The sequence below is a fragment of the Hemibagrus wyckioides genome, linkage group LG28 (genome assembly GCF_019097595.1).
Source record: "Hemibagrus wyckioides isolate EC202008001 linkage group LG28, SWU_Hwy_1.0, whole genome shotgun sequence".
Lineage (NCBI taxonomy): Eukaryota > Metazoa > Chordata > Actinopteri > Siluriformes > Bagridae > Hemibagrus > Hemibagrus wyckioides.
In genome coordinates, this window is record NC_080737.1 from 5004947 (window position 1) to 5017142 (window position 12196).

Sequence of the window (12196 nt, forward strand, 5' to 3'; positions counted from 1 at the left end):
TGTCAAATATAAACTGTGTGGCAACTTTTTAAATATAATTTTGAAAATACTTGCTGAAGATGTGTAATTTCACAGGGGTGCACAAACTGTACAATTCCAATGTTAATCTAAATATGTGTTGTTTTGGTTCTCAGTGCTGTATTTGCCAGTGATCTGTTTTAATCTACTGGATATCAAGTAACTGTATCAATCTAAAAACCACATTTAGTGTGCAATTTAATTTCCCCTCTGAATGATTCAGATTTAAATTATATTGATCTCTGATTATTAGTTCACATTGTTCACTAATGAATGTGCCATTTGTAAACAAATGTTCAGCTTTTTAGCGTATCAGTGTGTAGGTCAGAGTTCTGTGTCTGTACAACACTAAATGATAAACTAGACAACGGCATGATGAATGTTCTGCAAGAGATCACAGTCTGTTGTGTTCACTACACTATGCTCATGATGCTCAGTGCTAATCTACCATGAACAATTAGCACAAGCAAGTAATTACATAATGCAATTACAATATATTTATATATATATATGTTTATATAAAATCGCATTACGTTTAATTAATTCCGTAGGAACGGAATTCCGACGTAAGTCGAGGACCCCCTATTTATATATATATGTATATGTATATATATACTGTATCACTGCCAAGTATAGCACTGGTGATTGAAATAGAGGGTAAAGGGTCCTCCAGCAAGTAGTATTGGCAGGTGAGGAGTGGCCAGTTCATGGCCAGACACTTTTTCTTAATAGTGCTGTACTTGGTCTCCCTGACCAAGACCTTCCTGCTTATGTACAGCACGGGGTGTTCCTCCCCCCCACCTCCTGGGCCAATACGTCATTACCAGGAATTCGTAGCGGCCCCTCATGGTGATGAGCACGGTCTTCCACTCATCCACCTCTTTGATTCTTGTAAGCTTGTAGGTTCTTTATAGATCCAGTTTAGTAAATATGTGGGCTTCCCTTAGCTGTTACAAGACAGGTGGGACCAATGGGAGAGGATAAGAGTACCTGGTGGTCACAGCATTTAGGCCACGATAATAGATTCAAGGTTGCAGGCTCCCTCCTTTTTCTCCACAAAAAAAGTGAATCTTAAAGAAGTGGTCTGATGAACCCAGCAGTCAGTGCCTCCTCGATGTACTCCTCCATGGCCTAGGTCTCAGGGACAGATAGCAGGTAGAGCTTTTTCTTGGGTGGTGAGGATCTAGAAAGGAGTTCAATGGAACAGTCCCAAGCCAGTGAGGGAATAATTGGGCAGTCCTTTCCTTGCTGAATATTTCCACTAAGTCCTGATATTGGGGGCAATATCAGGATGGGCATGGGCTGTGGGGTGTCACTATACATTGCGAAGGTCTGCAGAACACTGGGTGTTGGATGGGTGCAGATCATGATGTCCATGCGGATGGCCAGGTTGATGTACTGGTAAAGCACCTGCTACTCATCCTTAGCGCCCATTTATGCTTAGAGTGTAGGGTTTGCGCTGCTAGGGTGCGGAAGCAACCAGCATAACTGGCTGTGGTGTCAGAGCCCTGGAGCAGCTAATAACCGGGCATGTAATATCATTTTTGTCCCAGAGAGGATGAAATTCCTAAATCATCCAATCGGCATCTGTATCATAAATAAAGCAGTAAATGATGAAGAACAATTATAAGTGAAACAGCAGTAATGATTTTTGTTCATCAACAGCTAATAAATGATTATAGAAAAAGAAGCAGCCGTTAATGTATTTTATCTAACACTACATCTCTCTCTGTTGTTTTGCACAGAGCAGTCCTCAAGGGTAAGTAGTAAATAACTTGAGCTACACCTCAGTATGGGAGACATATTAACTATGTTATGACCAGAGTAACAGTTCTTATCTACATTTTATAATTTCATTTCATTTTATATTTTGATATCATCAACATTATTCACAACTACAGGAGGAGTCTGGAGCTCCTCAAAGGACAGACAAGACAGGTGAGTGTTAATTTACCACTGAGCATCATGATCATAGTGTAGTGAACACAACAGACTGTGATCGCTAGCAGATCATTCATCATGCTGTTTTCTAGTTTCTCATTAGGCATTCTAGAAATCAGACCTACACAGTGGTACAAAAAGTTGAATGTGTTTGAATGTGATTTCACAGCAATAACTCCCTCTCAAAGATTTGTTTCTAATACTGTAAGGACTAAAGGTATTTTTCCAAATCAGTAGAAAGAGCAGAGAAACAAGCTTGTACAGGATAAAAACAGAATTCCTGATATAAATTACAGAATGCTTATAGCTAATACTACAGGATAAAATACCAAAATAATTAAAATTACAATACATTTTTAATAATCTCAACAATCTTACTTTTTGTTTTTTTCCTACATCATCCTTTATTTAAAGACGTCTGGGTTCATCAGGTGAGTAAACTATTATTCAAAATAAAAGTTCATGAATCCTTTTGATAAGAGCATAATATAATTAGGCCAGTGATCATTTATAGGTAAATGAGTTACCATGGTAATAGCTCCCAGTGATGGTTTATTATGCATAACAAAAAAAATGTTTTAGAAACATAGCCATTTAAACATGTTCTCGAAACACAGCCATTGTTAGCAAATTGCTATTAATACAATTGTTGTTATGTTTATTATTTTTGCTATGAGTGTAAACACTTTTTGGAAATTCAAACAAATCAAAAAAGTAAAAAAAAATTTGTATGAAAAAAATGTACCCCGTTGAAGTCCATCTGCAAACTTTGGGTTAAATTCTATTTCAATGTAACAGATCTGTTCACACACCCTACAACAGTGGGGTTCGCTGTCAGTGTTTGGGAATTCTGTTGTTTACTCTGATAGGTGTGCTGTGCCATTATTCAGGGGTTTACTCCGTGTACTCTGGTTTCATTCCATCGTGTAAAGACGTGTTGTAGTGTGACTGGCATCTCTTAATTGTCCATAGTGTGTGTGTGTGTGTGTGTGATTGTGTTCTGTGATGGGTTTGCACCCTGTCCAGGGTTTCCCCCACCTTGTGCTCAGAATCCCCTGGAATAGGCTCCAGGCTTGCCGTGATCCTGTGTAGTATAAAGGGTACAGAAAATGGATCAATAGATGAATGAATGGATGGATGTATGGATAATTCTCTCTCTCATTCTCTCTCTCCCTCGCTCTCTCTCTCTCTCTCTCTCTTTCTCTCTCTCACACACACACACAAACGGTGATCTAAACAGAGAAACATTTCATGTTTATTTAATGCTTTATTTACGTACAGTATGGAGTCATGTATGAAACCTTCTTACTCTTTTATTCACAGAGGGATAGAAAATGGACAGAAGATGAGAGAATAGAAATGGAGAAATCTGTTCTACTGACTGGTGAGTATGGAATGAGCTACAGAAGTGAACACACCTCTACATTTTCACAGCATGAAGTGTTCAGTAATGAGATCTCCAGTAAGAATGTAGTCTGAACTTCACAGCTATAAAGACACTGCACAAATAGCATGAAGTTTAGGAGATAAAGAAAGGGAAATGGTTGTGACTGTTATTGCAAGAAATTGTATTTCAATGAATAATCCTTGATATCCTATCAAATATCAAATAAAACCTGTACTGAAGTATCAAAGTATTATGTTTTTTTGAAAAATAGCATTTTGTGCACACATTATTGGGTTTTGCTTTTTAGTAACTGCACGCTATAAAGCTTTAGTTAAGTAAATGTCTAAATACTTACTTCACCATTTAGAAAGCATTGCTTCTACATTAATAGGCATTAGCAACAAGTTAATAAATGCCATTATAAATCCTTTGTTCCTGATCAAAAAGCTTATCTTTAAAGTATTTGATAATTGCATATACATATATTATTAATGATCAATTTATAATTTTGAAATTAATATTACATTACATAGAAACCTGATATTTTGGGCTTGTCAGAGGTTCATCAAGAATAAAGGATTTATAATGACATTCGTAAACTGGATGCTATGCCTATTAATATAGAAGCAATGCCTTCTGAATGAAGTATATACTCATGCTGAAGTATTTACTGATGCTCTGATTAACCGATTAACTAATGCTTCATAGTGTGCAGTTATTATAAAACGTTACCCATTATGCCACTTAAAACTTCTTTTAATTTCAGAATACAAAATACATGAGAAAAATGATTTTGCTGGATTTAAAAAGAAGATCAGAAACCTTGAAAAAACTGAAGAAGAGCTAAAAGACACTAAACTGGAACTGGACAGCATGTCTAAATCACTGGAACATAAAGAACAGCAGTTAGAAGATTATAAACGACAAATAGAGAATAAAGATACAGAACTGAGAAAAAGAGAGAAAATCATGGAGGAAAAAGACACAGTGTTCAAAGACACTAATATAAAATTAGAGAAGAAGACTAAAGAGCTACAGCAGAGAGAAAGAGCTCTACAGGAGAGAGATCAACATCTGAAACTAAAAGAAACACAAATACAGGAGGCACAAGTACAAATGAAGGAAATGGAGAATCTGTACAAACTGCTGAGTGAGAAAGAAACACAGCTTAAGAGCACAAATATAGAGCTGGAAACCAGTAAAAATAAACTGGAGACCCTGGGACAGGAGCTGCAGGACAAGAAGAATCAACTACAGGAAATGATGATCGGACTGAAGCAACAGAAGACACAGTTAGCAGAAAAAAACAAAGAGCTTGAAGAGACAGAGAGTCTCCTAACTGAGAGAGAGACACAGCTAATGGAAAGAGACAAACAGCTTCAGGAGAAAGACAGACTTCTGGAGGAGAAAACAAAGCAGCTGCAGGAACAAACAGATCCAGAATCATCAGCCCCCATCAGGAGAAGAAACAGCAAAGAATGGTTACTTCCAACATGTGAGTAATTTGTCAAATTAAGCAATTAAAATATGCTTTGAAGAATGTTAGTGTTTCCAAATGGGAAATCCCGAATATACATAATAAATAATTTGTAAATATCTTAAATATATTGCAGTGATACTTAATAGTACCATTTATAATTTGATTCCAGTGTAAATATCAGAATTTAAAAGTTGGTATAAAACAGGGACAGTAACAAATAATGAAAATGTGTCTCAGAGGAAGCAAATGTAATCCTTTCCCTGCTATGATTGTTAGCTGTCATGAGATAAGAGAAAGCTTTCTAGTGGGTGGAATTGCAAATGACTAAAAAGAAGAAACTATGTAACATTGTTTTTCATCTGTGAACATAGATGCATGAATGCTTCAAAAGTATGTAGGCTCACCAGATTTCCTCAAAAATTGACCACCACTATGCTTCTACTACACTATGAACAGTGTAATCACCAAAATACAGTAAGTTCTTTATTAAAATAATTCTGGATTAAATGATTCATTCTTCATTCATTTTCAGTGGGTGGAGAATCATCTAGTCCTCATTCTTCAGTGTTGGTTTCTGTAGCAGAACTGAGGCTGGTGCTTCTGGGGAGGACGGGATCTGGAAAGAGTGCAACAGGAAACACCATCCTGGGCAGAAAGGAGAAGAACCAGGCTGCTACATCTACAGCTACATCTACAGTCACCCAGCAGAGTGAGAGCACACAGGGGGAGGTGTCTGGGAGGAAGGTGACTGTGGTGGACACTCCTGACTGGTTCTCTTCTGAACTCTCTCTGGAGAAGCTGAGACAGGACATGGGAATCTGTGTCCATCTGTCTGCTCCAGGACCCCACGCCTTCCTCCTGGTCATACCTGTAATGCAGCATACAGGAGAGGAGAGAGGGATGCTGGAGAAAATGGAGGAGATCTTTGGAGAGAGATGTTGGAGAAACACCATGATCATATTCAGTGTTACAGATGAACTTCAGAAGAAGAACATTGAGGAGTTTATCCAATCAGGAGACCAGGAGGTCCAGAGACTTGTAGAGAAATGTGGGAACAGGTTTCACTGTCTCAACATTAAGGAGAGTGGAGATGGTTCTCAGGTCTCAGAACTGCTGGAGAAGATAGAGAAGATGGTGGAAGGAAGCAGAGAGAAATTTTACAGCAGTGAGATCTACCTGGAGACAGAATCTCAGATTAGAGCCATAAAGGCAAAAATACTAAAGGAAAGAGAAGAGAAAAGGACGAGAGAGGAGATAAAATTGAAGGAACAAATTGAAAAGGTGGGACAGGACTCTCTGAGAAAGATAAAGGGAGAGATTCAGGAGCATGAAGGAGACATCAGACAACTTGATGACCGAACAACTGAACTGGAGAGAAAGATGAAAGAAGAGAGGGATGAAGAGAAAAAGAGAGAACTGAATCTGGAACTGAAACGAGAGGCTGAGCGACGGACAGAAATGGAAGAAAAGGTGAAGAAACTAAAAGAAAAGAGAGAGAGGGAGAGGAGACAGATGGGGGAGAGACATAAACAAAAGATGGAGGAGATCAGAGAGGAATATGAAGGAGAGGCCATGATGGAGGCAGAGCGAAAGCTCATGAAGATCATCCTGCCTGAACTCCGGAGAAACATTTTAGTCTCAAAAACACAGATGCAGGAAGATTTCAGCAGACAGATGGAGGAGAGGGACAGAGAGCTGGAGACTCTTCACCACAGACTTTTCGAGGTCACAGAACATCTCAGTCTGCTGAAAGAAGCATATAATATAACGGTGTTGAGCGTAACAAACCCAGAACAAGAGTAAATTTAGTGAATAATAAGAAGAATGGGGTTCCTGCCAGACTGAGAGGGTCAGGGAGGACATTAACACTTTACTGGAAAGCCGATGGTTCATTTTAATGGTTTGATGATACGCTGGTTTGACACATTGATGAGGATGTTGAATACTTCATTCTGATTGGTGTAAATGGATATAAAGTAAGATACATCATTATTTAATGAAAAAATGTTTAAACATTCAAAACAATGTGTTGCAGATTGCTGTGGTATTCGGGTATTAGAGAAATAAATCACTTTAAATTGTGCTGTTACATGAAAACACTCTGGAATCAGTGACTCTCTTGTTGATTGTTTTTTATATAACAGCACACCCCAAGTGTTTTATCCTTACTTCTAGAATTGACCTTCCCAAAAACACGAAACTGTACTATATCATTTAACATTTGGAGTTTGAAGGGGTTGATGTTTTGTGAAAGGTCAGAGTTCACTACACTTCACTGCATAATCTGTGTAATAAATTCATTGCATTTATATAACCTCATGATAATCATCCTGCCTGAACTTCAAAGAAACATTTTGGCCTCAACCCCAAAGATACAGGAAGAGCAGAACAGATGGACGGGAACACAGAGAGCTAAGGATTCTTAAACAGAAGCATTCAGATCTCACAGAATATCTCAGACTGAGAGAAGAAGTCTACAGGACAACAGTGATGAGTTTAACGGATCAGAACCAGCAGCAGGTTTAAGCTGAGTTTACACTGCATGACTTTGGGCTCAGTTTTGCTGTTGCAGGGAAAAATCACACATCGGGACAGAATTCTTTTATCATGACTTGAGATCAGTGTTCTTATATTTCCTAATGCAACATGCTCACCAGAGGACGGTTTTTGTGACATTTGTAAAGAAAGACAGTTGTAAAGTTCAGGCATTGTGAGAAATTTTCTTTTAAAATGTCAGAGTGTGAGTGCTGCTGTGATACTCATCTAAAACTTACATGAGGAGGGTTTTGGATTATACCAAATGTCACATCATGCAAACTGGTACTGTGATTGCAGAACTTTTTTTAAAAGCAAAGGCACAATGAAAACATTTTTAGTGTTTAGATAACGATAAACTGATAAGCTTTTGTGTAGAGAATTTTATAACACTAAACTTTATGATAGAAGACAGTACAAAAAGCACTTTGCCTATGTTTGAGGTAAAGATGTTTTTTTTAAGTTTTCCATGTTAGGGAAAGTCTTGAGTTCAGAAGGTTTCCCTGTGAAGTGACTGCAGTATTTTCTTTTTATTAGCTTCAAGACAGAGAAAGCAGAGAGACTGATGAAGGAACCACATACCTATAATTGTAATAAGTAATAAGAAGAAATAAATTGTTTCTCAGACTTTTTACAGCATTACATGTTAAACTAAATGGGGAAAGTAATGTGTGTCATTCTTTAATCAATAAACAATTTTTATAATAGTAAAAAAAGAATGAAAACATTAACCAGATCATTAATAATTTTCCTATGGTGTATGAGTGACACATTTCCACATACTCTATATGTGTAATGTATTATTAATGAAAGTTCTATGGAATGTTTTGTATTTGGAAATGTACAGAATAATTGTAATAAATGCCTCCACCAGTAGAGGTCAACAAGTCTCTTGTTTTTTTTCCTTTTTTATTATTGAAGGCAGATCAGATGTTTATTTCTATCAGTACAGATCCATGCAGTAGGTGTAGTCACTGAAACATCCTTTTTCCTGTTCAGCTCCTCCTCTCCCTCTTATTGCTGCTCCACACTGCAGCTTTCTATCAGGATCCATCCCCTGCTTCATCACACCACACTGAGAGTTAATTACACACGTCATGTTCAGTTCAGAACCTGGAAACAGTTTCAGTTTTATTAGATTCATGAGTCTAATAAATTGAGGTATGATCAGATAAACACTGTAACTTAAAGAGAAAGAATATTCTAAACAAACCTACAATCTACTAGAAATAAATCCTGACAGAGTGACTGATGAAAGATTTGTGTGTAAAAGGTTAATGTGGATCTATCTATCTATCTATCTATCTATCTATCTATCTATCTATCTATCTATCTATCTATCTATCTATCTATCTATCTATCTATCTATCTATCTATCTATCTAACACACCACACCACTGCACTCACACTAACATGCTCTACCACTGTACGAACACACACCAACACACATCAACACTGCACTAACACACACAGTAACACAAATTAACACACATTAACACTGCACTAACACACATGAACACTGCACTAATACACACTAACACACATTAACACTACACTAATACACATTAACACACACCAACACACATTAACACACACTACCACTGCACCAACACACATTAATCTGCTTATATCCTTGCTTGTCATTTGTTTAAAACTGATTCCCCAGGACACAGGCATGTCCAGCACACATTCGTTATTCTGTAAGAGTTACCAGCTCAGACTGTCCCACTGTAGTATTTACTATTTACTTCATTTTTATGCACTTTAGGAAACAATTTACATGCCACAGTTTTTATATAAGGGTCCTTGTCGTAGTGTAGTGCCCATGTACAAGTTCCTGTACCCTGTAAACACAAAGACACACACACACACAAATAAACTGACAAGTTTGTCATCTCAACATCTGCATGGTAAAGTGTTTCATCAGGTTTTAATTTGTTCTTATATTAAATATAACATAAATCTTAACAGCAAAACCTAATTGTTCTAAAATCCTGCTATTTTACACCCACATGTTCCCCTTGGACACAGTCACAGCTCAGAAAAATGTTAACTGACATCTGTCATGTTTATTTCTAAGAACTTGTATTAACAGGCATGTGTGAGTAGAGTGACAGATTCTTCTCACATATAATTAGTAGTTAATTACAAAAGAATTACAGCATTAAAGCTAAGATAAAAGTAGCACTTCTTTTTTTTTACTTAAGTACATTTAGATACACATACTGTTGTATTTTAACTCGAGTAGAAATTCAGAATGAGGACTTTTACTGAAGTAACACTTTCACTGGCATATCTCTAATTTCACTTAAGTACAGGAGATGTTTACCTTGCCCAACACTAATACTGCACTTTCACAACTGTCAGTATCTGTCCTTGTTATTGTTTTGTCCACTAGATGTCCTCACTGTGTTTTCTGTTCTCTATGTTTCTTTTTAAGTCACATGTTCTACTGATTACTGGTCACCTGTTCTCTGTTTAGTCTATGGAAGATGCCCTGTGTTCTGGGTTCTTTGCCTGGTTCATAAAGTCAGTGGAAGTCAGTGGAGTGTTGATGTTGTTGTAATCTCTGTATGCGTAGACTTTAACCAGTTGTGTAGGTCTATGTCTTGGATATTTCTTTGTTCTTTGGTTTTTGGATTTACTGATTTACTCTTAAATTAAAGTTATTTCTTTTGTATCAATAAACTTTTTGTCTTCATTTGACGTGATATTTTGTAAAGACAAGCACAAAGTCAAAGTACACCAACAGAGCAGAGAGCAGACAGTGTGCATGCCTGTAACTCAATAATCTGTACTGTACTGTAATCTCAATAAAGCTTAGGTTTCTCACTAAATGTGTAATAATCCTTATAATCAAAACATATATATGTTGTCTAATATAACAGGTATTAAAAAAAAAACACATACATAACCATATACATGTGGTTGAATGGTACCATCACACATCACCATCATCTTACTGACATCATGATTGGTTGTGCTAGGAGTAGAAAAAAAAAGAGTTTAAATTTAAAGACATAACAATGTTTTTAACACAGTGACAGTGTCACTCTTTTTACTCTTTACTCTGGTGTCTGGAGTAAAACAAACATAAAAGATGAATTTAATAAAGTGATACCAGAATCTAGTGTCCCAACACAAAATACAGATGTAGGTGAGAGAAGAAATTCAAGGTATTAGTTTTGGTTAACATTGAGAATGAAGGATGCATATTATTATTATTATTATTATTATTATTATTATTATTATTATTATTATCATCATCATCATCATCATCATCATCATCATTATTATTATTATTATTATTATTATTATTATTCGTAGAATTAGTAGTAGTTGTATTGATAAATATACAGTATTATCGTGAACGAAGAAGACTAAACAGGGGGCGGAGTTATTCATGTAGAAGGGGCGGGGCTATCCCTCAGGTGTCTCAGAGACTGTAATGAGGTGAAAAGGAAGAAATGTTGGACTGAAGCAGATCAACAGCTGTGACAGCGCCGTTAAACTTCCTGGTCTTACAAACTAAAACAGGAGAGAAATATATTCGTAGATGTGTGGAAAGTTTAAACAGCGTGTCAAACATTTACTGTAATAAATTAAATACCGAATATGAGCCGCTCGGAAATGTGGAAACGCTTCAGCTAAAGCAGCAGATGTGTTTATATGAGGAACAGAGAAGGTAAGAGGAGTTAGCATCATGCTAAAGTACATAAACTAATCTTCCAAAAACAATTTTTTCTAATTTATTACCATGTATTTATGTGAGTTTAGTTACTTAAAATGAAGACCTTCTTCTTTTTCTTCTGTGTGTGTGTGTGTGTGTGTATGTGTGTGTGTGTATGTGTGTGTATGTGTGTATTTAGGATTTTATTAGTTTGAATCTACAGAAAGAGATAAAGATGGCGACTGCAAGAAGTAAGTTATATTTGAAGGAATTAATTTATCAACATAATTTATTAAATATTAAACTAATTGTGTGTGTGTGTGTGTGTTTCTACACAGATGAGTTTAAACTCATTGGTCCAGATTGGGAGCGGTATAATCGCTCTGCTGTCACTCTCTCATGTCGTCTGTCTCCTGAAATCAGTGCTGTTAACATGGAGATCCGGTGGTTTAAGGAGACAGACTGTGTTTGTGTTTATAAGAACAGAGAGGTGACAGAGGGGAGAGGTTACAGGGGCAGAGTGAGTCTGTTCACTCAGGAGCTGGAGAGAGGAAACGTCTCCTTACAGCTGAGAGACTATAGAGGGTCAGATGATGGATATTACCTGTGTCAGGTCACTGATGGAGACAGAACAGAGGAGATTACAGTAGAGATAGGTAAGTGTTCCTGATCTCCACACTGCATAAACTCCACATCATCATCTGTGCTTCTCATCTCAGTACATGAAACACACACTCAGTATTCAGTGTGAGGTTCAGTATACAGGCTGCTAATGTGGAGTGAAGTTTATTTGAGTTGAATAAACAGTAACTCTGGTTTTCACTCTGATACACACCTGCACAAGAGCTTAAAAGCAGCAGCTTGTACAAATATGAAGTAAATAGGGATTAATCATTTTATAAAATTTTATTAATCTACTAATATTAGTTGAAACAATCATTTGTTTACATCAGAAAGGAAATTAAGTTACACACTAAATGTAGCCTTTTAATTGTTACAGTTTTTTGGATATCCAGTAGAACAGACTAGATCACTGCCAAATACAGCACTGAGAACCAAACAAGACACATTTAGGTTAAAGGTAGAGTTTAAATTCAGCTAATGACCAATGAACAGTCCAGAGAACACAGATTAGCTAGTTAAGTAGCCAGTTTAGCTAATTCTA

The 12196-nt window shown here is 36.7% G+C and overlaps 1 protein-coding gene and 1 long non-coding RNA gene across 3 annotated transcripts; both read left to right on the plus strand.

The window, feature by feature from the left end:
* The first annotated feature begins 2149 nt into the window (after window positions 1-2149).
* LOC131348256 (trichohyalin-like) lies at window positions 2150-8229 on the plus strand. Of its 2 annotated transcripts, XM_058383049.1 has the most exons (4): window positions 2150-2390; window positions 3283-3343; window positions 4113-4841; window positions 5359-8229. In XM_058383049.1, the coding sequence occupies exons 2-4, from the start codon at window positions 3319-3321 to the stop codon at window positions 6627-6629; spliced, it is 2025 nt and encodes a 674-aa protein (XP_058239032.1). In that variant the 5' UTR covers window positions 2150-2390; window positions 3283-3318; the 3' UTR covers window positions 6630-8229. The 2 variants fall into 2 exon arrangements, with proteins under 2 accessions (XP_058239032.1, XP_058239031.1); XM_058383048.1 differs by lacking the exon at window positions 2150-2390 and having other exon boundaries at window positions 3191-3343.
* Window positions 8230-10799: 2570 nt separating this feature from the next.
* LOC131348319 (uncharacterized) lies at window positions 10800-11912 on the plus strand. The gene is made up of 3 exons (XR_009203911.1): window positions 10800-11046; window positions 11231-11282; window positions 11370-11912. It is a non-coding gene; the product is annotated as an uncharacterized LOC131348319 (long non-coding RNA).
* Window positions 11913-12196: the final 284 nt, after the last annotated feature.

What these genes read in the sequence shown, in the direction of transcription:
- LOC131348256 (XM_058383048.1), top strand. Translation starts at nt 3,250, where the DNA reads ATGTATGAAACCTTCTTACTCTTTTATTCACAGAGGGATAGAAAATGG. An exon ending in GAAATCTGTTCTACTGACTG is followed by an intron (nt 3,344 to 4,112) that starts GTGAGTATGGAA and finishes TTTTAATTTCAG; the next exon opens with AATACAAAATACATGAGAAA. An exon ending in AGAATGGTTACTTCCAACAT is followed by an intron (nt 4,842 to 5,358) that starts GTGAGTAATTTG and finishes ATTCATTTTCAG; the next exon opens with TGGGTGGAGAATCATCTAGT.